This window comes from Carcharodon carcharias, chromosome 33 (genome assembly GCF_017639515.1).
Source record: "Carcharodon carcharias isolate sCarCar2 chromosome 33, sCarCar2.pri, whole genome shotgun sequence".
Lineage (NCBI taxonomy): Eukaryota > Metazoa > Chordata > Chondrichthyes > Lamniformes > Lamnidae > Carcharodon > Carcharodon carcharias.
Window position 1 is genome coordinate 11,181,524 of NC_054499.1, and position 25,814 is coordinate 11,207,337.

General features: G+C 50.0%; 2 protein-coding genes across 2 annotated transcripts; both read left to right on the forward strand.

The window, feature by feature from the left end:
- The first annotated feature begins 834 nt into the window (after positions 1–834).
- LOC121272367 (paired immunoglobulin-like type 2 receptor alpha) lies at positions 835–11,390 on the forward strand. The gene is made up of 5 exons (XM_041179012.1): positions 835–853; positions 2,355–2,418; positions 8,237–8,602; positions 9,355–9,545; positions 10,966–11,390. Exons 3-5 carry the CDS (start codon positions 8,239–8,241, stop codon positions 11,044–11,046), a joined length of 636 nt encoding a protein of 211 aa, XP_041034946.1. The 5' UTR covers positions 835–853; positions 2,355–2,418; positions 8,237–8,238; the 3' UTR covers positions 11,047–11,390.
- Positions 11,391–17,340: 5,950 nt separating this feature from the next.
- LOC121272362 (paired immunoglobulin-like type 2 receptor alpha) lies at positions 17,341–24,828 on the forward strand. The gene is made up of 4 exons (XM_041179006.1): positions 17,341–17,420; positions 20,413–20,781; positions 22,779–22,969; positions 24,378–24,828. The coding sequence occupies exons 1-4, from the start codon at positions 17,378–17,380 to the stop codon at positions 24,456–24,458; spliced, it is 684 nt and encodes a 227-aa protein (XP_041034940.1). The 5' UTR covers positions 17,341–17,377; the 3' UTR covers positions 24,459–24,828.
- Positions 24,829–25,814: the final 986 nt, after the last annotated feature.

Sequence of the window (25,814 nt, forward strand, 5' to 3'; positions counted from 1 at the left end):
CTCGGACTCAGCAACATTCTGGCCTCCAGCAGTCCTGCGAGTGCCTGGGACCTGGGAAGACCCTGCCTCCACCTGCTGTGGATCAGAAAGTGCGATGTGCACAGCAGCTTGTGACTCCGAGGCGACTCTAAATCTAGGGCTTACTGAGGTGTGTGTCTCTGCGCTGGTAGAGGGTGTGGGCCAGCACTGTGATGGGAGTTCAGAGGGGCTACCTCCAGATTCCACTTCTGAGGTTTCCTCGGGGCTTGACTGGAGGCTCAAGGTGATGGAATTTATATATAGAATAACAGATTTACAGAATTACAGACTGGAATCTAATCTCAGGGTTTATGTGGTTTATTTAGAGAATAACAGATTTACAGAGTTACCGGCTGCACTTTAGGATTAGGAGTTTCCCTGTTCCTGAGAGCATTCCGGGACTGGGTTTCTATTGGGTGAGATTTATTGGCGATTCCGAAATAACCACTTTCTATTTCTCTCTCCCCGAGTGATGATAAATGGGGATGGTTTCACTGTGTCACAGCCTGAGCGCCTCGAGGGGCTGATAGGGAAATCGATCGATATCCCCTGTTCATTCACTTACCCAGAAACACACAAACCCAGAAAGATAAACATTTACTGGAGAAGATATAAGTTTGACGGAGAATTTATATTCAGCGTCTCAGAGAATTACACTCACTACCATTACCACGGCCGGATTGATTTCCTGGGAAATACATTTCGGAACGACGGAACCATCCGGATAAACCACCTGAAACTCAGTGACCACAACAGGTATTACTGTCGTGTGGAGACAACAGGAGATAACAGAGAGATCTGGCAAAACATCAATGGGACACTCCTGATTGTACGAGGTAAACACTGATTTGGATCTTTGCATTTCTCTCTCACAAAAATTGGATAAACTCGTTTTATTTACTTCTCAGTTTGTGGTTCAGATTTGACTCATTTTCAAATGTCTTTTTTTTTAATTTCCTCGCATCCCTTTAACCCTGTCTGAGTGATTTCCTCACAACCCACAACTCTCCAAATTACCTGCTCTCCTCCAGTTCCAGCCTTTCCCCTCCCTCCCCATGGTCTCCCATACTGACACTCCTGTCTCCCCCAGAGTCTCCGACACTGACTCTCCTGTCTCCCCTAGGGTCTCCCACACTGACACTCCTGTCTCCCCCAGGGTCTCCCACACTGACACTCCTGTCTCCCCCAGGGTCTCCCACACTGACACACCTGTCTCCCCCAGCGTGTCCCACACTGACACTCCTGTCTCCTCAGGGTCTCCCACACTGACACACCTGTCTCCCCCAGGGTCTCCCACACTGACACTCCAGTCTCCCCTAGGGCCTCCCACACTGACACTCCTGTCTCCCCCATTGTCACCCACACTGACACTCCTGTCTCCCCCATTGTCTCCCACACTGACCCTCCTGTCTCCCCCAGGGTCTCCCACACTGACACTCCTGTCTCCCCCAGAGTCTCCGACACTGACTCTCCTGTCTCCCCTAGGGTCTCCCACACTGACACTCCTGTCTCCCCCAGGGTGTCCCACAACGACACTCCTGTCTCCCCCAGGGTCTCCCAAACTGACACTCCTGTCTCCTCAGGGTCTCCCACACTGACACACCTGTCTCCCCCAGGGTCTCCCACACTGACACACCTGTCTCCCCCAGGGTCTCCCACACTTACACTCCTGTTTCCCCCAGGGTCTCCAACACTGACACTCCTGTCTCCTCAGGGTCTCCCACACTGACACACCTCTCTCCCCCAGGGTCTCCCACACTGACACACCTGTCTCCCCCAGGGTCTCCCACACTTACACTCCTGTTTCCCCCAGGGTCTCCAACACTTACACTCCTGTCTCCCCCAGTGTCTCCCACACTGACACTCCAGGCTCCCCAGGGTCTCCCACACTGACACTCCTGTCTCCCACAGTGTCTCCCACACTGACACTCCTGTCTCCCCCAGGGTCTGCCACACTGACACTCCTGTCTCCCCCAGGGTCTCCCACACTGAATCTCCTGTCTCCGCAGTGTCTCCCACACTGACATTCCAGTCTCCCCCAGGGTCTCCCACACTGACATGCCTGTCTCCCGCTGGGTCTCCCACACTGACACTTCTGTCTCCCCCAGGGTCCCCCAAACTGCCACTCCTGCCTCCCCCAGGGTCTCCCACACTGACTCTCCTGTCTCCCCCAGGGTCTCCCACACTGACACTCCTGTCTCCCCCAGGGTCTCCCTCACTGACACTCATGTCTCCCCCAGGGTCTCCCACACCGACACTCCTGTCTCCCCCAGGGTCTCTCACTTTGACACTCCTGTCTCCCCAGGGTCTCTCACACTGAATCTCTTGTCACCCCCGGGACTACAAGAAGCTTAATCCTGAGGAGATCCACACGATATGAGGAATGAAAGCATAATGAAGGTGATAATCAGGCCAGCCATGATGTTATTGAAGTCTCTGTTACGATGCTCCAATGGTGCAGAATGTCAACTTTTAATGTGGTGGATGTGGTTGGATTCTGTCTTGTTGGAGATGGCCATTGCCTGTCACTTGTGTGGTGTGTATGTTAGTTTGTCGGGTAGATGCCCGTGTTATAGGTGTACTCGGGCAACTTGGCTAGAGACATGGCTAGGTCTGGAAAACAAGTCTTCAGTACTATTGCCCTAGCCTCTGCTCTATCCGGTGCCTTCAGCTGTTTCTTGATATCACATGGAGTGGATCAAATTGGCTGAAGACTGGTATCTGTGAAGCTGGGACCTGCGGAGGAGGCTGAGATGGATCATCCACTCGGCACTTCTGGCTGAAGAATGGGTGGGTGAACCTCGTTCACAGACACCGAGTGCCTTCTCTAGATACCTGACGTCAGGAAGAGAGTGTACTGCTGAACGTTACCACCATTGTTCCCCCACAGTGCCCCTCCACGCACCCTGATCCACAGCGATCCCACTCTCTCTGAACCCCCCCATCTTGCCCCCACTTACCAGCATCCCGGGATCCACTGTCGATACTCAAGCTGGTCCTGGGCACAATAATCAGCCTCAGCCTGAGATGAGGGGAGGGGTTTTCTTAACCAGAGCAGGTTGTGAGATTAAAGAAACAGGAATTTGTAAAGCAGAACTAACTACTCAGATGTGTATAACAAAGTCCCATCTCATCGTTCCATGAACATCGAAGCCTCTCCCAGACCCGCAGAGTGAGGTGAGGAGCAGCAATGGGCTCTGCTGTCTGCCTGATCCTTCTCTACCTCTCTGTCGGTGACTAAACCGTATCTGATATCCCTGCCTCTTGCTTTGTACCCACCACTCCTCCCTCAGCCTCCCTGCAGCTCCTCACCACCCACCCAGACTCTCCCAAAGTCACAGAGCCTTGTGGGACCTCCCAAAGGTTTTCCTGGCTTTCCATTTGACGGAGGGATGGTCAACCCAACTGGCGCTGATGTGATGCCCACTCAGGTTGAAGAGTTAAGGAGAGACCACAACAACAACACTGGAGAAGCCCCTTTAACAAAGGAAAATTTTCCAAGGTGCTCACCAGAAGCGTCTTCATCAAAGGGACTCAGAGCCAAAGGAGATATTAGGAGGAGAGACCCAATGATCGGTCAAAGATATGGATTTTAAGGAAGGTCTTGAAGGAAATGGAAAGAGAGGCAGGGAGATTAGGGAGGGAATTCCAGAGCTAAGGATTCAGATAGTTAAAAGCACAAATTCCAACGTTGAGACAAAGGGAGTGAAAGACTGGACTTGGAGGAGGCCAGACCTGGGGGGAGGCAGAGATCTTGCAGGGTTGTAGGTCTGGAGGAGGTTCGAGTGAAAGGGGGGGTGGGTGTGGTGGAGGCAATGGAAGGATTTAAGGAGCAGGGTGAGGATTTTAAACAGGAGGTGTTGGTGGACTGAGAGGCCGTGGGGGTGAGTGAGAATGTGGGGCGGAGGGTGAAGGTGGGTGAGCAGGAGTTAGAGTGGGATAGGATACGGGGCAGTAGGGATTTGGACGATGAGTTGAGGAGTGTGGAGGAGGGAGAGTGAGCTGGAAGTGATCGATGGGGGAGGTCAGGAAATGGTTGTCAGGATAGACTGAGCTGTGGTTTTACAAAGTAAAAGACAGAAATGGAGACGGTGCTGGGAGCTGCTCATTACAGACACCGGGTGGAAATGGTGGGTTTAACAGTGCAGTGAGCTGGTGTTGTATCTCTGACGCTGATGGCTGAGGGGGTGGGAGGGGATTCAGTTACACAGAGAGAGTGGCCCAGGAACCAGTTAAAGATCAACACCCGCCCCCAGTCAATGCCTCTGTCCCAAAAAATCAGCTGCTTTGGGTGGAGTTTCCTGGCGGGCAGCGGGCATGATGGGTGGTGTGTGTGTTCAATATGTCGCCATCAGCTTCACGACAGCAGGAAGGCAGGTTCTCACACCCCACCCCCCACCCCTCCCGCCGGATCACCCATCCACGTTGGCGGGAAAGCACGTCAACGTGTTTCACAACAGCGCACAGGCCACGTACACTTGGCGGCCTTCACTCTGGGGGAAACTGGAGGTGAGTGAGCAGCAACGTCCTGCAGAGCTCGCCCAGGGTCAACTGTTGTCCACACGGGAGGGACCCCTGTATAAACTGACCTTTCCTCTGCAATCGGGACAGGTCAGGCACAGCCACAGTGATATGGTCGGGGTCGGCCTCCCAGCCAGCCCGCCCACACAAGCAATGCGGAGGCACCAATGTGCCACCAAGCCCTCCAGACCTTACCCACCCAGCACCCTGGCACAGGCTGCAAGTCCGCGGCCACTTTACTGGACTGCGGAGCAGTTGGACTGCACACGTTGCACAATCTCCTCGCTAACACTGGCCATGTAGCAGTCACTGCTGGAGGTGCTCACAGCCCCTTGCAATCTCAGCATCCCAGTTTGCACCAGTGTCTCCCGTGTCGCAGGTTGACAGGGCAGCCAAGCAGCGCACACATCTCTGGACATCCGAGGGGTGACCAGCACTCTCCGGGAAGCTTCAAGTGCCAGGAAAGGTGCTAAGTACAGCCATGATAACCACGTCTCTCTCTCTCATTCATGCTGCAGAAGAACCATGTCAGGATCAGGGACCCTGGTGGCCACTCTGTGTGCCTCATGGCCTACTGAGACCGGAGAAGACAGAGAACAGAGCAACTGAGGCTAGGGCTGTGCACAGGGAGAAGCAGCATCCTCTTGAAGAAGTGGCTGCTGGGGGTCCCACACTCGCTGCCCAGGACTGACAGCGAGCCATGTCTAGTCAGTGCACGAGACCCACGGTCTATAGACACCTCCTGCCATTCCTGCAGATGACTGAGAACCAATGTCGCTGACGACTGCGCATTTCTAGGGACCTGGTGACTCACATCTGCCACTTACTGCAGGACTTGGCACAAAGGGGACATGGAGGGCATCCACTGCCCATGGCTGTGAAAGTGATCGCGGTGCACAATTTCTATGCCAGTGGCTCCTTTCAGGGCTCCACAAGTGACCTCTGTGGGATTTCACAATGCACTGCCCACAAATGGATCCATGAAGTGAAGGATGCATCTTCTCCATGGCAACAACTTTGTGCATTTCGACCGAGACCGGGACAGCCTGGATGTAAGAGCCATTAGATTCTCACGGATCTCAGGATTCCCACAGGTGCAGGGTGTGATTGACTGCGCCCATGTGGTGCCCAGGTCTCCATCGCTATACTCGGTGGACTTCACCAACCACAAGGGCTTCCACTCACTGAATGTGCAGCTGGTATGTGACCACCAGAAACACATCCTGCAGGAATGCACATTCTTTCCAGGGAATGTGCCCGACTCCTACATCCTGAGTCCTTCACAAATCCCTGGAGTCTTCCAGGGTAAACAAATGTTTAAGAGATGACTGCTCGGGGACAGAGACTGTGGCTGATGATACCCATGTGGCAGCCTCAGACTGCAGCAGAGCGACGCTATAATGAGGCTCATGCAGCAACTCACATCTTGGTGGAGCAGACCATCGGGATGCTGGAGATGAGGTTCCGGTGTCTGGACCGGTCTGGTGGAGCCCTGCAATACAGCCCACAGAGAGTCTCACACATCGTTGTCCGCTGCACCCTTTACAACCTGGCGCTGCAACAGGGAGAGGAGCTGGCTGAGCAGGAGTTGCAGGAAATGCACGTCTCCTCTGATGAGGAACTTGAGGGTGAGGATGTCCTTGGAGGTGACAATGACGAGGATGAGGCCCTCGTACTGGCCAGACGAGGATGACGCACTCAGGAGGCCCTCATAGCTGCTAGATTTGTGGTGGATGATGACCAGATGCAGTGAGGTGTCTCCGTAGACCCTCACATCCCAGTTGTGAATGTTTGACTCCAGTCTGGCTTATGACAGCACAAATAGCATCTGTGAGAATGCTCCTGTCATGAAGATGCAGTGGAGGCCCTACTAGTCACTCAAACATAGGGAGATGATGATGCAGTGAGGACACTCCATAGATCTTCACATGGTCTCTGCGAATGTCTGTCTGGCCGAGGGCAGCTCGCTTGTGTTCCATGATCAGGGTCATATGATAGAGACACAGCCATGAAACTTTAGAAGTATCTGATGCTTTGTTCACCGTCAGCACCTGAGCCCTTCAGGAGCTGGAGAACAGCATCAGTGGTCACAGATGCTGAAGAGATGGGGCCAGACTCACTTTACAGGCACTGAGAACACATTGAGAGAATGGGAGAACTCTGTGACATCTGCCCACTACATTCTGGCAGCAATGACCAGCACCACCGAGGTGCAGACATCAGTAATGTTTCCAGGGAGTGTGAGGCTGGACCATCACTGTGGTCTGAAGGCTGCACAGACACAGGGAATAGGCCCTGGACTGAGACAGCTGCCTTTATCATGTGTAGAAAGGTTTCACATCTGAGTGAGAAGAACACTGCTCATCAGAACAAGGAGCCACAGGCAGGGAGACATTCTTGGGAGTTTATTGACAATAGTGAACATTATGCACAAGTGATCAACACCCGTATCCAGGCTGTGTAACTAATTCGCCTTAACCTTCCTAATCCTGCCACTACGTCTTGGTGCTCCCCAGACATCCACAGTGGAGGTGGAGACAGCCTGCTGACTGTGAAGCCCTGTCTGTGATGCCCCTGGCGGGAGTCCTCTGGAGGGCTGAGACTTGGAGGGCCTCGGCCTGCTTTCGGGGTCCTGCTGTGTGGCAGTGACTCCCTCCTCGGCCTGTGGAGCTGAAGCTACGGAGTTCACAGGAACAGGCGGTCGATGGGCCGGACACTCCCAGAGACTCCTGGGTGGGTGGGCAAGGAGTGTGCACCTGCTGATCCTCCTCCCTCTGGGTGCCCGAGGGCCCCAGGCTGACTCCATGTGGAGCAGGGGTGGCTGGAGTGAGACCGAGCTGCCCAGCACCGTCTCACGTACACACTGTTGGAGGCCAACAATGGCATCAGTGATGGAGTTCAGCCCGTGCAGCAGGGCAGGAGTGATGTCCTGGACCAAGGTCTCCATGGTGGCTGCCACCCTGCCAGTGTTGACCTCGATGCGTTGGCAATGTCGGCGCTATCAACTCAGACTGAAGACGGAGACTCCTCCATCGTGCCTTGCAATCTGAGGAGTGCAGCAGATATCCCTTCCTGAGGTTCCCCAGCTTGCCTGTGCAGCTCCAGCGACAGTAAAATGACTGAGTCCAGAGGCTCATCGTCTGACTCGGACTCAGCAACATTCTGGCCTCCAGCAGCCCTGCGAGTGCCGGGGACCTGGGAAGACCCTGCCTCCACCTGCTGTGGATCAGAAAGTGCGATGTGCACAGCAGCTTGTGACTCCGAGGAGACTCTAAATCTAGGGCTTACTGAGGTGTGTGTCTCTGCGCTGGTAGATGGTGTGGGGGAGCGCTGTGATGGGAGTTCAGAGGGGCTACCTCCAGATTCCACTTCTGAGGTTTCCTCGGGGCTTGACTGGGGGCTCAGGGTGATGGAATTTATATATAGAATAACAGATTTACAGAATTAAGACTGGAATCTAATCTCAGGGTTTGTGTGGTTTATATATATAGAATAATAGATTTACAGAATTACAGACTGGAATCTCATCTCAGGGTTTGTGTGGTTTATATATGGAATAACAGATTTACAGATTTACCGGCTGCACTTTAGGATTCGGAGTTTCCCTGTTCCTGAGAGCATTCCGGGACTGGGTTTCTATTGGGTGAGATTTATTGGCGATTCCGAAATAACCACTTTCTGTTTCTCTCTCCCCCAGTGATGATAAGTGGAGATGGTTTCACTGTGTCCCAGCCTGAGCGCCTAGAGGGGTTGATAGCGAAATCGATCGATATCCCCTGTTCATTCACTTACCCAGAAACACACAAACCTAGAAAGATAAACATTTACTGGAGAAGATATAAATTTGACGGAGAATTTATATTCAGCGTCTCAGAGAATTACACTCACTACCATTATCACGGCCGAATTGATTTCCTGGGAAATACATTTCGGAACGACGGAACCATCCGGATAAACCACCTGAAACTCAGTGACCACAACAGGTATTACTGTCGTGTGGAGACAACAGGATATAACAGCGAGATCTGGCAAAGCATCAATGGGACACTCCTGATTGTACGAGGTAAACACTCATTTGGATCTTTGCATTTGGCTCTCATAATAATTGGATAAACTCGTTTTATTTACTTCTCAGTTTGTGATTCAGATTTGACTCATTTTCAAATGTCATTTTTTTTAATTTCCTCGCATCCCTTTAACCCTGTCTGAGTGATCTCCTCCAATCCTACAAATCTCCAAATTACCTGCTCTCCTCCAATTCCAGCCTTTCCCATCCCTCCCCAGGGTCTCCCACACTGACATTCCTGTCTCCCCCAGGGTCTCCCACACTGACACTCCTGTCTCCCCCAGGGTCTCCCACACTGACACTCCTGTCTCCCCAGGGTCTCCCACACTGACACTCCTGTCACCCCCAGGGTCTCCCACACTGACATTCCTGTCTCCCCCAGGGTCTCCCACACTGACTCTGCTGTCTCCCCAGGGTCTCCCACACTGACACTCCTGTCACCCCCAGGGTCTCCCACACTAACACTCCTGTCTCCCCCAGGGTCTCCCACACTGACACTCATGTCTCCCCCAGGGTCTCCCACACTGACACTCCTGTCTCCCCCACGGTCTCCCACACTGACACTCCTGTCTCCCCAGGGTCTCCCACACTGTCACTCCTGACTCCCCAGGGTCTGCCACACTGACACTCCTGTCTCCCAGGGTTTCTGACACTGGGTCTATTTCCCTTGTTTCCCATCACACTCTGTTCCTGGTTTGCGTCCGTGTTCCTGTTTCCACATCATTGCTTTCCATTCCTGTATTTCACAGGACAGGGACCCACACCCTCAACAGCCCCGTTAACCCCCTCAGTGACTGCATCAACATCAGAGCTCACTGGGGAAGATGAAGACAAACTGGGCCAGGGTGTAATCCTGATCATCCGGTCCGTTCTAGCTCTGGGAATGCTGGCGATTGTCTGGCTGATCGGAATTTATCTGATGAACAGCAGGGAAGTTACGGTAATCTGAGTTCTGTGATATCATCAATATTTCCTGTGATGTAGATAAACATAATGTTTGTTTTAAAGAAATTGGGACATGGCCTCTCAATGAATCTGGAGCCCACCCCAGTGGACAGTCAGAGTCTCTGTATAACTGAGCTCCTGTCCTCATTCCAGCCTTGCTCCAAACCTGGATAACAGGGCTGAATTCCAGAGGTGAGGTGACAGTGACTTCTCTTGAGATCAGGGTAACATTTGACCGAGTGTGACATCAAGGAGCACTGGGGAATCTCTCCACTGGATAGAGTCACATCGAGCACAAAGGAAGGTGGTTGTGGTTCCCAATCCCAGGACCTCGATGCAGGCATTCCACAGGGATGTGTCCGAGGGCCAATCATCTTCAGCTGCTTCTTCAATTACCTTCCTTCCATCCTGAAGTCAGAGATGGGGATGGTCACTGGTGACTGTACAATGGTCAGCACCATTCGTGACTCCTCAGTTACAGATGCTGATGACACCTGCATGGTGCAAGACATGGAGACCATTCAGGCTTGGGCTGGTGAGTGGCAAGTAACGTTCGTGCCACACCGGTGCCAGGCAATGACCATCTCAAATAAGATAGAGTCTAACCAGCACCCCCTTGACATTTAAAGATGTTTCCATTGCTGAGTCCCCCACTATCAACTTCCTGGGAGTTACCATTGAAGAGACTTAAACTGACCCAGCCATATAAACACTGTGGCTACAAGAGCAGGGTAGGAATTCTGCAGCAAGTATCTCACCTTCTGACTCCTTGAAGGCAGCACACCATCTACAAGTCAGGAGTGTGATGGAATACTCTCCACTTGCCTGGATGAGCTCAGCTCCTACCACACTCAAGAAGCTCCACAGTATCCAGTACAAAGCAGCCCCGCTTGATTGGCACCATATCCAGAAACATTGAATCACTCCACCACTGACACACAGAGACATCAGTGTGTACCAGCTACAAGATGCACTGCAGCAACTCCCCAATGTCCCTTTAACTGAAGTTCGAAACAGGGAACCTCAACCACTCAAAAGGACAAGAGCAGCAGATGTATGGGAACACCACCAATTGCCTGTTCCCTTCTAAGTCACTCACTATCCTGCCTTGGAAATATAACACCATTCTTTCACTCTCTCTGGGTTAAAATCTTGGTATTCCCTCCCTAACAGCACTGTGGGTGTACCTACACCACACGGACTGCAGCGGTTGAAGAAGGAGCTTCACCACCACCTTCTCAAGGGCAGTTAGGGATGGGCAATAAAGATTGGTCGAGCCAGTGATGCTAACACCTCATGAGTGAAAGTTGCAAGCATTGAGTGTCCATCTTTCTGGTCTATTGGAATTCCTGTTTGTTGCCTCAGTCTTTTCACATGGGAGTTTTCCTGCTATAAACCTGTGTCATCAATTTCAGATTCTCCCGATCGAAGGTTCTGGGAACAGACCAAACGAGAGACGAGTGGATCAAACTGAAATCACCAGTCGGAATCTGTGACTGAGAGCCATGTATACCTGATGTGATGGGCCCTGCAATTTTACCGAATCCCACTTTCTCACACAACGGAGACAAACCCTCAACAGAACTCACTTTTCCGAACTAATTATAACCTCCTTTTGAAGCAGATGCTCTTGAAGGCTTGCTTTAGTGCAGAATTGAAACAAACTGGGTCAAAATCCTGGAGCTCCCTCCCGAACAGCTGTGTGGATGTACCTACACACCATAGGCTTCAGCGGCACAAGAAAGCATCTCATCACCACCTTCTCAAGGGGCATTAGTGATGGGCAATAAATGCTGGCCTAGCCAGCGATGCCCATATGCTGTAAAAGAATAGAAATAACAGACCCTGTTCACTGAGTAAATAAACTCTACATTCTGTTCATTTCTGTGTTGAAATAGTCTCTGTTTGCTGCTAATTTTTTTTTGTGGTAATTTAAATTCTGTTGAGTGTCAGCTCTGCCATGAACCCAGAGCCAGGGAGAAAAGTCACGGGCAAAGGCTCTTCTCCTGTTTCCGGACCCTTATTTGTTTATTTTTCACTCTTTCACAGGATGTGGGCTTCGCTGGGAAGTTCAGCATTTGTTGCCCATCCCTAATTGCCCCTTCAAATGAGTGGCTTGCTCAGACAATGGAGAGGGCAGTTAAAATTCAAGCGCATATTGTGGGTCTGGAGTCACAGGAAGGCCAGACAGAGTAAGGATAACAGATTTCCTTCCCTTAGGGGCATTAGTGACCCAGATGAGTTTTTACAATAATTGATGACAAATTCATGGTCACCATTCTCGAGACTAGATTTAGATTCCAGACTTCGTTAATTAATTGAATTTGAATTCCACCACCAGCCCAGATGGGATTCGAACCTGTTTCCCAGAGTGTTTGCATTTTCATTCCACCCACCTCACCCACAACACCCTGCCACCTCTTTAACCCTCTCCTCTCACTATTACTGATATTTTATCCCCCTTCCGAGATTCACCGACCAAGTCACCAAACAATGACAGAGAGGTGCTAGCAAAATGATAAAGCCAATTGTTGGCATCGGGTTAAAAATGCTGCTCGATATCTATGCAGCAAAGCTCGTTAATATTGAGAGTAGCAGCAATATAACGCTGTGTTAGTTTGAGTGCATCGTATAGGTGATCCCACCATGACTATTAAGCAGAGAGTACAAATTTTAATTCAACAGCATCATGCACTTTTATTAATTTGACAGGAAACTATCCCAGTGGCTCCTTCGAAAGCACCTTCCAAACCCACGAGCACTAGCATCTAGAAGGACAAGGTCAGCAGACACATGGGGAATATCACCAACTGGGAGATCCCCTCCAAGTCACTCACCATCCTGACTTGGAAATATATCGCCGTTCCGTCACTGTCGCTGGGTCAAAATCCCGGAAATCCCTCCTGAGCAGCACGGCGGGTGCATCTACATAATGTACTGCGGCAGCTCAAGAAAGCAGCTCATCACCACCTTCTCAAGGGCAACTAGGGATGGGCAATAAATGCTGGTGCAGCCAGTGAAGCTCACATCCCAGAGATGAATAAAATAAATTTTATTCGATATAATTATTTCATACAAGGGATGTATTTGGATTCTATTTTAACAGGTATCTCACACGGTAGAAAAAGCAAACGGCCCCTGAGCAGCATATATGGGATGATTGAACAACATGGGTCCGTGAGAAGAATAGGAGCCCTCTGGTGTTTCTGTGCAGCACAACATTTAAGGGGCCTCAGGGCAAAGAGTAACTGGTTCACAATTGTCCCTGTGTTTTCTTGATCAGCAAGTCTGAAGACACTGCTCTTTGCTGCTTCTCTCTGCAATAAATTTTCAATATTTACTATGCAACACAACTTTATCACATATTTCAACAGCTCAAAAACTCATGACAGCACCAAGATAATGTGAGCTATTGGGTAAGTAGACAATTGGACAAAATTAAATCAATGGGAAAGCCTCTTGAGAATCATGTGCAGTGAAACAGGTTACTGATTCACTCTGAGACCATTACACACTCCTGTCCTGGCAATCTCACCCCACACAGCCTACTCAGTAAACCTCCATTTGCAACTAAATCAACAGAACTCCAGCCATGATTCCACCCTCTGTTCACATCATGATTATGGATAACAGAAGCCCTCTAACACAGCTCATTTCATCCATCCGAATGATGTATAAATGTATGTATTAGGAGCAGGAGTGGGCCATTCGGCTCCTCGAGCCTGCTCTGCTTAACTTATGCCAGTGACTATCACAACTTAAATGCTACATTTGTGCTAAAGCAACTTGAGACATTGTGAAAGGTCCTACATAAATGAAGCTTTTGTCTGTGTTTCTTTACACCCACATGTAGTTGCAGGGTGACTGTAGCACTGTTGAAATTGAAGGCCTAATTCTGATTCTCTAAGGATAACCAATCACAGGGCAATCAACTGATGTGAGGGAAATGGCCAGAAAGAAATCGCTACATTTACCAAACATTTCAACTCTGTAACTAATACAACCTTACCATCCTAACTTCTCTGGAACCTACCCAACATATACCATAAATGGCATCTGCCCCTTTTACAGCCTCTCTGGGGTGAACCCAGGATGGAGTAGAGATTTGAAAGGTCTTTCTTTAATCGATCTCTTAGTGACACATAGGGATTTTGTTACCACAGTTTTCAAGAGTAATAAAATGGGCGATCGTGATTCAAAACCCTGTTTTGCATCAATCCTGGTCTTTAGCTTTTTACATTTATTTTGGTAAGACCCAAGGTTCACCAGTGCTGTGAGTAAGGACAGCAGAGATTTGTATAACCTCAAATTTACAGACAGTGCAATGTGGGAGACCAGCCAGGACTGACTTGGAATAGTCAAGACTCAAGGTAAAGAGGCTTCAGTGAGGGTCTCAGTAGCCGATGAGCTGATACGGGGTGGAATTGGGTGGTGTTATGGAGGTGAAAATAGGTGGTCTTAGTGACTTGTATTCGGAAGCTCATCTCTGGGTCAATATGACTGTTTCCAGGGAGAGGGATAGAATTGGTAGCTAGGGAGTGGAGATTGTAACCAGAACCAAAAACAGTGTTTTCACTCTTCCCAATATTGAACTGGATGAAATTCCTGTTTATCGGGTGAGCTTGATAATTTACAGACAGTGGAGGGGTCGAGAGAGGTGGTGGCGGGGTTGATCAGGCTGTCATCAGTGGTCACATGAAGACTAACGCTGGGCTTTCATTTGATGTTGCCAAGGTGCAGAATGAAGATGAGGAATATGAAGGGACCAAGGATAGATCCTTGGGGAACACCTGAGGTCACAGTGTGTGGACAGGAACGGGAGACAGTGCCGGTGATTCTCTGGCTACGATTGGAGAGATGAGAGTGGAACCAGGGGAGAGCAATCCCACCCCGTCCAGGCTGTGGAGAGCTGTTGGAGGAGGATGGTGTGGTCGACCGTGTCAAAGGCTGCAGACAGGCTGAGGAGGACGAGGAGTTAAAAGCTTACCTCAGTCACCCTCACACAGGATGTCATTGGTGACTTTGATAAGAACTGTTGCGACACAGTGTCAGAATTCTTGAGAAGCTCGTGTCCTGAAGTTTCAAGTGTGAGTCTATAGAAATGTCACGGCCAGCAGAGGGTGAAAGGCTTGACAGCTGGGACTTTGAAAGGGAAGTTGGAAATGATTTGGGAGATAGTTTTTCCCCAGAGACAGAAATGGAAGGAAGTTGAGAAAAACAGAACTAACTGCTCGTGGGTTGTGTGTTATACACATCGTCTCATCAGCCTGTGATCAGTGGCGCCTCCTCCAGGCTCACAGAGTGAGGTGTGGCTCCCCAATGGACTCTGATCTCTCTCGGATCGTTCTGTGCCTCTCCGCCGGTGAGTGAAACCTATCTTATTGTCCTGTCCCTGTCTTCGTGCCCCACCAACTTCACCAAAGGATCACGGTGCCAAAGGAAATATCAGGAGGTGTGAGGAGTTGTTTTGAGGATGAAGGGGAGAGAGGTGGAGCGGATTAAGGAGGGAATTCCAAAGGGAAGGCACGGCCGCCAATGGTGGAGCGATTAAACTCGGGGATGTATAAGTGACAGGCATTGGAGGAGTGCAGAGATCTCAGAGGGTGATAGGGCTGGAGGAGTTTACAGAGATAGGGAGGCAGCAAGGCCATTGTGGGTGGCGAATGTAGAGTCAATCCAGATCGATTGATGGGGATCATCAGGAAACCTTGTCTAGAATGAAACTGTTGGGAAACCCCATCAATTATCCAGTGTTTTGACCCTATTTGTAATGGATGAGTGTGGGAGGGGTTCATTTACAGATAAACAGAGAGAGATTTGAGCTGGAGTGGTGAGGGAAGCGGAAGAGAGGAGAGGGGAGGGGATGAGGGGAGATAAGAGGAGAGGAGATAAGAGGAGCGGAGGTGAGAGGAGAGTGGAGGAAAGGAAAGGAGAAGAGAGGGGAGGAGAGGGGAGGGATGAGATAAGAGGAGAGGGTATGAGACAAGATAGGAGGCGAGGAGGCGAGTCACGACAGGATAAGGCGAAAGGAGAAGAGAGGAAAGTGGAAAAGAGGAGAGGAGATAAGAGGAGTGTAGAAGAGAACATAGAGGAGAGCAGAGGGTGGAGAGGAGAGGGCAGAGGGAGGAGAGGTGAGAAGAGAGGAGGGCAGAGGGAGGTGAGGTGAGGAGAGAGGAGGGCAGAGGGACGAGAGGTGAGGAGAGCAGAGGGAGCAGAGGAGAGGAGAGAGGAGGGCAGAGGGAGCAGATGTGAGGAGAGCAGAGTGAGGAGAGGTGAGGGGAGAGGAGGGCAGAGGGAGGTGAGGAGAGGGGAGAGGAGAGCAGAGTGAGGAGAGGTGAGGGGAGAGGAGGGGAGATGAGAGGACGTGAGACGGGAGGAGATGTTTGAGATGTTCAGGATATTCAGGAAAGACACCTTCAGTTCTCGAGGTTTTACGTTAAGCTAATAGAACATTACATTAATTTACACAAGGTAAAATATATCAGCAGGGCTACAGATTACAGGTATCTTCATTCCGGCAATCCATAGACTAAACCAAACTCCAGGCAAAGCCTTTTCACCTTACAGATTGAAAATGAAGTTATTTTCACCGTGGAGCATGTTGGAGGTTTGCAGCTGCCTTTTGATTTTACATGGTCTCTGCCCGGTACACCCGAAAACTACTGAAGTTATACCGACCACCACTGATTGGATTCAAATTCGCCTTGTCCCACAGGCCTCTCCCCAGGGTCTCCCAAACTGACACTCCTGTCTCCCCCAGGGTCTCCCCCACTGACACTCCTGATCCCCCAGGGTCTCCCCCACTGACTCTCCTGTCTCCCCCAGTGTCTCCCACACTGACACTCCTGTTTCCCCCAGGGTCTCCCACACTGACACTCCTGTCTCCCCAGGGTTTCCCACACTGACACTCCTGTCTCCCCAGTGTCTCCCACACTGACACTCCTGATCCCCCAGGGTCTCCCCCACTGACTCTCCTGTCTCCCCAGGGACTACAAGAAGCTTAATCCTGAGGAGATCCACACGATATGAGGAATGAAATTATAATTAAGATGATAATCAGGCCAGGCATGATCTTATTGAAGTCTCTGTTACGATGCTCCAATGGTGCAGAAGGTCAACTTTTAATGCGGTGGATGTGGTTGGATTCTCTCTTGTTGGAGATGGCCATTGCCTGGCACTTGTGTGGTGTGAATGTTAGTTTGTCGGGTGGATGCCCGTGTTATAGGTGTACTCGGACAACTTGGCTAGGGACATGGCTAGGTCTGGAAAACAAGTCTTCAGCACTATTGTCATAGCCTCTGCTCTATCTGGTGCCTTCAGCTGTTTCTTGAGATCACATGGCGTGAATCAAATTGGCTGAACACTGGTATCTGTGAAGCTGGGACCTGCGGAGGAGGCTGAGATTGATCATCCACTCGGCACTTCTGGCTGAAGAATGGGTGGGTGACCCTCGTTCACAGACACTGTGTGCCTTCTCTAGGGACCAGACCTCAGGAATAGAGTGTACTGATGAATGTTATCACCATTGTGCCCCCACAGTGCCCCTCCACGCACCCTGACCCCCGGCGATCCCCCTTTCACTGAACGTCCATCCTGCCCCAACTTACCAGTGTCCCGGGATCCACTGTCTATCTTCAGGCTGGTCCTGGGCACAATAATCGGCCTCAGCCTCGGATGAGGGGAGGGGATATCCTAAACAGGATATTACTGAAATGGTAAAATGAAAAGCAGAACTAACTGCTCAGATGTGTGTGACAAAGTCCCATCTCATCATTCCGTCATCATCGAAGCCTCTCCCAGACCCGCAGAGTGAGTTGAGGAGCTGCAATGGACTCTGCTGTCTGCCTGATCCTTCTCTACCTCTCCGTTGGTGAGTAAAATCTATCTGATATCCCTGCCTCTTGCTTTGTACCCACCACATCACCAGACTCCCCTGCAGCTCCTCACCACCCACACAGATCCTCCCAAAGGCACAGAGCCTTGTGGAACCTGCCAAAGCTTTTCCTGGCATTCCATTTGACGGAGGGATGGTCAACACAATTGGCACTGATGTGATGCCCACTCAGGTTGAAGAGTTAAGGAGAGACCACAACAACAACAGCTGGAGAAGCCCCTTTAACAAAGGAAATGTTCCCAAGGTGCTCACCAGAAGCGTCTTCATCAAAGGGACTCAGAGCCAAAGGAGATATGAGGAGGAGAGACCCAATGATCAGTCAAAGATATGGATTTTAAGGAGGGTCTTGAAGGAAAGGGAGAGAGAGACAGAGAGGTTTAGATAATGAATAGCAGAGCTAGGGATTCAGATAGTTAAAAGCACAAACCACTATGTTGGCACAAAGGGAGTGAAAGATGCACTGGATGCTGGACCTGGGAGAAAGCAGACATATTGGAGGGTTGTAGGGTTGGAGGAGGTTAGAGTGAAAGGGTGGGGTGGGTGTGCTGGAAGCAATGGAAGGATTTAAAGAGCAGGAGGTGTTGGTGGACTGGGCACCGTGGGGTTGAGTGAGAACGGGGAGGGCGGAGGGTGAAGTTGGGTGAGCAGGAGTTAGAGTGGGATAGGATTTGGAGGATGAGTTGAGGAGTGTGGAGGAGGGAAAATGAGCTGGCAGTGATCGATGGGGGAGGTCATTAAATGGTTGTCAGGAAACACTGAGCTGTGGTTTTACAAAGTAAAAGACAAAAATAGAGACGGTGCTGGGAGCTGCTCATTACAGACTCCGGGTGGAAATGGTCTGTTTAACACTGCAGTGACAGAATTACAGAATCACAGAGTCACACAGTGCAAAAGAGGCCCTTCGGCCCATCGAGTCAGCACCGATACATGAGAAACACCTGCCCTACCTCCCGAATCCCATTTACCAGCACTTGTCCCAAAGCCTTGAATGTTATGACATGCCAATTGCTCATCCAGGTACTTTTTAAAGGATGTGAGTCAACCCGCCTCCACCACCCTCCCAGGCAGCACATTCCAGACCCTCACCACCCTCTGGGTAAACAAAGGTTTCACTCACATCCCCCCTAAACCTCCTGCCCCTCTCCATGAACTTGTGTCCCCTTGTGAATGATCCTTCAACTAAGGTGATCAGCTGTTCCTATCCACCCCGTCTATGCCCCTTATCATCTTGTACACCTCGATCAGGTCGCCCCTCAGTCCTCTCTGCTTCTTTGTCTGGTTTATAAGTCTCCCATGTGGGACCTTGTCAAAGGCTTTGCTGAAATCCATGTAAATTACATCAACTTCTCTACCCTCATCTACACACCTGGTCTCCTCCTCAAAAAATTCAGACAAATTTGTTAGGCACTGGGTGGTTGTCCTGATCTGAAGGGGGTTGGTGCTGACTACCATTGCCAACACCTCCCAAGCTGGGTTGGTCACATCGCTGCCCTTCCTGTGGCCAGAGCGGGGGCTACAGGATATCCTGGTCAGACCCTCCACATTCACAGTCACTCAAGGGAGCAGTCACTGATGTGGGGGTGGGGGGGGCGGGGGAGGTGGTGTGCTCCACTCTTATTTTCATTGCTGATGGGTAAAATCTCGGTTTGCTTGGTGCCAATTTGGGAAAATTCCACTCAAAGAAACATTAGGAGAGGAAAAGAGTCAATCATCAAGGCCCCACAGTCACCGCCAATCAAAACTGAGAACTGTTAGAGACACATTAAAAACTGGAGTCTGATCAAGGAATTGAGGGGGTTAATACATAGATTAGCAGATACCCAGGAGTGAGTTACAGAGTGGGGTCTAATCTCAGGGTTCATGTGGTTTATGTACAGAATAACAGATTAACAGTGTCACAGAATGAAATCTAATATCAGGGTTCGTGTGGTTTACATAAAGAATAACAGATTTAGAGATACAGACTGGAATCTAATCTCAGGGTTCGAGTGGTTTATATACAGGATAACAGATTTACAGAGTTACAGACTGGAATCTAATCTCAGGATTCATGTGGTTTATATACAGAATAACAGATTTACAGAGTTACAGACTGGAATCCAATCTCAGTGTTCATGTGGTTTATATATAGAATAATAGATTTACAGAGTTACAGACTGGAATCTAATCTCAGGGTTCGTGTGGTTTATATATAGAATAACAGATTTACTGAGTTTCAGACTGGATCTAATCTCAGGGTTAGTGTGGTTTATATATAGAATAACAGATTTACAGAGTTACAAACTTGAATCTAATCTCAGGGTTCGTGTGGTTTATATCTAGAATAACATATTTTCAGTGTTACAGACTGGAATCAAATCTCAGGGTTCGTGCGATTTATATATAGAATAACAGATTTACAGAGTTACAGACTGATATCTAATCTCAGAGTTCGTGTGGTTTATATATAGAATAACAGAGTTACAGACTGGAATCAAATCTAAGGGTTCTTGCGGTTTACATATAGAATAACAGATTTACAGAGTTACAGACTGGAATCTAATCGCAGGGTTCGTGTGGTTTATGTATAGAATAACAGATTTACAGAGTTACAGACTGAAATCTAATCTCATGGTTCGTGTGGTTTATTTTCAGAATAACAGATTTACAGAGTTACAGACTGAAATCTAATCTCAGGGTTCATGCGGTTTATTTTCAGAAAAACACACTTACTGAGTTAAAGACTGAAATCGAATCTCATTGTTCGTGTGGTTTATATATACAATAACAGATTTACAGAGTTACAGACTGGAATCTAATCTCAGGGTTTGTGTGGTTTATATATAGAATAACAGATTTACAGAGTTACCGGCTGCACTTTAGGATTCGGAGTTTCCCTGTTCCTGAGAGCATTCCGGGACTGGGTTTCTACTGGGTGAGATTTATTGGCGATTCCGAAATAACCACTTTCTATTTCTCTCTCCCCCAGTGATGATAAATGGAGATGGTTTCACTGTGTCCCAGCCTGAGCGCCTCGAGGGGCTGATAGGGAAATCGATCGATATCCCCTGTTCATTCACTTACCCAGAAACACACAAACCCAGAAAGATAAACATTTGCTGGAGAAGAAATAATTATCACGGAGAATTTATATTCAACCTCTCACGGAGATACACTCACCCTCATTACTTCGGCCGGATTGATTTCCTGGGAAGTCCATATCAGGAAAACACTGGAACCATCCGGATAAACCACCTGAAACAGCGTGACCAGAACAGGTATTTCTGTCGTGTGGAGATAACAGGAAATTATAACGAGCAGTGGCAAAGCATCACTGGAACATTCCTCACTGTACGAGGTAAACACTCAGTTGGATTTTCCATTTCTCACTCTACCATTTTGAGACTCGGTCTCCCCAGGGTCTCCCACACTGACACTCCCGTATCCCCCAGGGTCTCCCACACTGACATTCCCGTATCCCCCAGGGTCTCCCACACTGACACTCCTGTCTCCCCCTTAGTCTCCCACACTGACACTCCTGTCTCCCCCAGGGTCTCCCACACTGACACTCCTGTCTCCCGAGGGTCTCCCACACTGACATTCCTGTATCCCCCAGGGTCTCCCACACTTACAGTCCTGTCTTCCCAGGGTCTCCCACACTGACACACCTGTCTCCCACAGGGTCTCCCACACTGACACTCCTGTCTCCCCCAGGGTCTCCCACACTGACACGCCAGTCTCCCCCAGGGTCTCCCACACTGACACTCCTGTCTCCCGAGGGTCTCCCACACTGACATTCCTGTATCCCCCAGGGTCTCCCACACTTACAGTCCTGTCTTCCCAGGGTCTCCCACACTGACACACCTGTCTCCCCCAGGGTCTCCCACACTGACACTCCTGTCTCCCCCAGGTTCTCACACACTGACACTCCTGTCTCCCCCAGTGTCTCCAACACTGACACTCCTGTCTCCCCCAGGGTCTCCCACACTTACAGTCCTGTCTTCCCAGGGTCTCCCACACTGACACTCCTGTCTCCCCAGGGGTCTCCCACACTGACACTCCTGTCTCCCCCAGGGTCTCCCACACTGACACTCCTGTCTCCCCCAGGGTCTACCACACTGACACTCCTGTCTCCCCAGGGTCTCCCACACTGACACTCCTGTCTCCCCCAGGGTCTCCCACACTGACACTCCTGTATCCCCCAGGGTCTCCCACACTGACACACCTGTCTCCCCCAGGGTCTCCCACACTGACACTCCTGTCTCCCCCGTGGTCCCCCACACTGACACTCTTGTCTCCCCCAGGGTCTCCCACTCTGACACTCCTGTCTTCTCAGGGTCTCCCCCACTGACTCTCCTGTCTCCCCCAGGGTCTCCCAGACTGACACTCCTGTCTCCCCCAGGGTCTCCCACACTGACACTCTTTTCTCCTCCAGGGTCTCCCACACTGACACTCCTGTCTCCCCAGTGTCACCCAGACTGACACTCCTGTCTCCCCCAGGGTCTCCCACACTGACACTCCTGTCTCCCCCAGGTTCTCACACACTGACACTCCTGTCTCCCCAGGGTCTCCCACACTGACACTCCTGTATCCCCCAGGGTCTCCCACACTGACACACCTGTCTCCCCCAGGGTCTCCCACACTGACATTCATGTCTTCACCAGGGTCTCCCACACTGACACTCCTGTCTCCCCCAGGGTCTCCCACACTGACACACCTGTCTCCCCCAGGGTCTCCCACACTGGCACTCCTGTCTCCCCCGTGGTCCCCCACACTGACACTCTTGTCTCCCCCAGGGTCTCCCACTCTGACACTCCTGTCTTCTCAGGGTCTCCCCCACTGAACCTCCTGTCTCCCCCACGGTCTCCCACACTGACACTCCTGCCTCCCCAGGGTCTCCCACACTGACATTCCTGTATCCCCCAGAGTCTCCCACACTTGCAGTCCTGTCTTCCCAGGGTCTCCCACACTGACACTCCTGTCTCCCCAGGGTCTCCCACACTGACATTCCTGTATCCCCCAGAGTCTCCCACACTTGACACTCCTGTCTCCCCCGGGTCTCCCACACTGACACTCCTGTCTCCCCAGGGTCTCCCAAACTGACACTCCTGTATCCCCCAGGGTCTCCCACTCCTACACTCCTGTCTTCCCAGGGTCTCCCACACTGACACTCCTGTCTCCCCCAGGGTCTCGGACACTAACACTCCTGTCTTCCCAGGGTCTGCCACACTGACACTCCTGTCTCCCAGGGTTTCTGACACTGAGACTATTTCCCGTTTCCCATCACACTCTGTTCCTGGTTTGTGTCCGTGTTCTTGTTTCCACATCATTGCTTTCCATTCCTGGATTTCACAGGACAGGGACCCACACCCTCACCAGCCCAATTAACCCCCTCAGTGACTGCAGCAACATCAGTGCGCACTGTGGAAGATGAAGACAAACTGGGCCAGAATGTAATCCTGATCATCCGGTCCGTTCTCGCTCTGGGAATGCTGGCAATTATCTGGCTGATCGGAATTTATCTGATGAAGAGCAGAGAAGTTACGGTAATCTGAGTTCTGTGATATCATCAATATTTCCTGTGATGTAGATAAACATAATATTTGTTTTAAAGATAATGAGACATGGCCTCTCAGTCAATCTGGACCCCACCCCAGTGGACAGTCAGAGTCTCTGTATAACTGAGCTCCTGTCCTCATTCCAGCCTTGCTCCAAACCTGGATAACAGAGCTGAATTCCAGAGGTGAGGTGAGAGTGACTGCTCTTGAGATCAGGGTAACATTTGACCGAGTGTGACATCAAGGAGCACTGTGGAATCTCTCCACTGGATAGAGTCACATTGAGCGCAAAGGAAGGTGGTTGTGATTCACAATCCCCGGTCCTCGATGCGGGCATTCCACAGGGATGTGTCCGAGGGCCAAACATCTTCAGCTGCTTCTTCAATGACCTTCCTTCCATCCTGAAGTCAGAGATGGGGATGGTCACTGGTGACTGTACAATGGTCAGCACCATTCGCAACTCCTCAGGTACAGATGTTGATGACACCTGCATGGTGCAAGACATGGAGACCATTCAGGCTTAGGCTGGTGAGTGGCAAGTAACGTTCGTGCCACACCAGTGCCAGGCAATGACCATCTCAAATAAGATAGAGACTAACCAGCACCCCCTTGACATTTAATGACGTTTCCATTGCTGAGTCCCCTACTTTCAACTTCCTGGGAGTTACCATTGAAGAGAATTAAACTGACCCAGCCATATAAACACTGTGGCTACAAGAGCAGGTTAGGAATTCTGCAGCAAGTAACTCACCTTCTGACTCCTCGAAGGCAGCACACCATCTACAAGTCAGGAGTGTGATGGAATACTCTCCACCTGCCTCCTCCTACCACACTCAAGAAGCTCCACAGTATCCAGTACAAAGCAGCCCCGCTTGATTGGCACCATATCCAGAAACATTGAATGCCTCCACCACTGACACACAGAGACATCAGTGTGTACCATCTACAAGATGCACTGCAGCAACTCCCCAATGTCCCTTTAACTGAAGTTCGAAACAGGGAACCTCAACCACTCAAAAAGACAAGAGCAGCAGATGTATGGGAACACCACCAATTGCCTGTTCCCTTCCAAGTCACTCACCATCCTGCCTTGGAAATATATCACCATTCTTTCACTATCTCTGGGTTAAAATCCTGGACACCCTCCCTAACAGCACTGTCGGTGTACCTACACCACACGGACTGCAGTGGTTCAAGAAGGAGCTTCACCACCACCTTCTCAAGGGCATTTAGGGATGGGCAATAAAGAATGGCCGAGCCAGTGATGCTAACATCTCATGAGTGAAATTTGCAAGCATTGAGTGTTCATCCTTCTGGTCTATTGGAATTCCTGGTTGTTGCCTCAATCTTTTCACATGGGAGTTTTCCTGCTATAAACCTGTGTCATCAATTTCAGATTCTCCCGATCGAAGGTTCTGGGAACAGACCAAACGAGAGACGAGTGGATCAAACTGAAGTCACCAGTCGGAATCTGTGACTGAGGGCCATATATCCTGATGTGCTGTGCCCTGCAATTCTACCGGATCACACTTGATCACACAATGGAGCCACATCCTCAACAAACCACACTTTTCTGAACTAATTATAACCTCCTTTTGAAGCAGACGCTGTTGAAGGCTTGCTTTAGTGCAGAATTGAAACAAACTGGGTCAAATTCCTGGAGCTCCCTCCCTAACAGCAGTGTGGGTGTACCTACACCCTACCGGCTTCAGCGGCACAAGAAAGCATCTCACCACCATCTTCTCAAGGGGCAATTAGGGATGGGCAATAAATGCTGGCCTAGTCAGCGATGCCCACATACTGTAAAAGAATAGAAATAACAGACCCTGTTCGCTGAGTAAATAAACTCTAATGCTGTACATTTCTGTGGTGAAATAGTCTCTGTTTGCTGCTAAATTTTTTCTGTGGTAATTTAAATTCTGTTGAGTGTCAGCTCTGCCATGAACCCAGAGCCAGGGAGAAAAGTCACTGGCAACGGCTCTTCTCCTGTTTCCGGACCCTTATTTGTTTATTTTTCACTCTTTCACAGGATGTGGGCTTCGCTGGGAAGGTCAGCATTTGTTGCCCATCCCTAATTGCCCTTTCAAATGAGTGTCTTGCTCAGTCAATGCAGAGGGCAGTTAAAATTCAAGCGCATATTGTGGGTCTGGAGTCACAGGAAGGCCAGACAGGGTAAGGTTGGCAGATTTCCTTCCCTTACGGGCATTAGTGAACCAGATGGGTTTTTACAATAATTGATGACAAATTCATGGTCACCATTCTCGAGACTAGATTTAGATTCCAGACTTCGTTAATTAATTGAATTTGAATTCCACCACCTGCCCAGATGGGATTCGAATCTGTTTCCCAGAGTGTTTGCATTTTCATTCCACCCACCTCACCCACAACACCCTGCCACCTCTTTAACCCTCTCCTCTCACTATTCCTGATATTTTATCCCCCTTCCGAGATTCACCGACCAAGTCACCAAACAATGACAGAAAGGTGCTAGCAACATGATAAAGCCCATTGTTGGCATCGGGTTAAAAATGCTGCTCGATATCTATGCAGCAAGACTCGTTAATATTGAGAGTAGCAGCAATATAACGCTGTGTTAGTTTGAGTACATCGTATAGGTGATCCCACCATGACTATTAAGCAGAGAGTACAAATTTTACTTCAACAGCATCATGCAATTTTATTAATTTGACAGGAAAATATGCCAGTGGCTCCTTCGACAGCACCTTCCAAACCCACGAGCACTACCATCTAGAAGGACAAGGGCAGCAGACACATGGGGAACACCTCCAGGTGGAAATTCCACCCCAAGTCACTCACCATCCTGACTTGTAAA

Coding starts and splice junctions, on each gene's coding strand:
- LOC121272362 (XM_041179006.1), top strand. CDS start 17,378: ATGGACTCTGCTGTCTGCCTGATCCTTCTCTACCTCTCCGTTG. Junction 17,421..20,412: donor CCTTCTCTACCTCTCCGTTG/GTGAGTAAAATC, acceptor TCTCTCCCCCAG/TGATGATAAATGGAGATGGT. Junction 22,970..24,377: donor TGAAGAGCAGAGAAGTTACG/GTAATCTGAGTT, acceptor CATCAATTTCAG/ATTCTCCCGATCGAAGGTTC.
- LOC121272367 (XM_041179012.1), top strand. CDS start 8,239: ATGATAAGTGGAGATGGTTTCACTGTGTCCCAGCCTGAGCGCCTAGAG. Junction 8,603..9,354: donor GACACTCCTGATTGTACGAG/GTAAACACTCAT, acceptor TGTATTTCACAG/GACAGGGACCCACACCCTCA. Junction 9,546..10,965: donor TGAACAGCAGGGAAGTTACG/GTAATCTGAGTT, acceptor CATCAATTTCAG/ATTCTCCCGATCGAAGGTTC.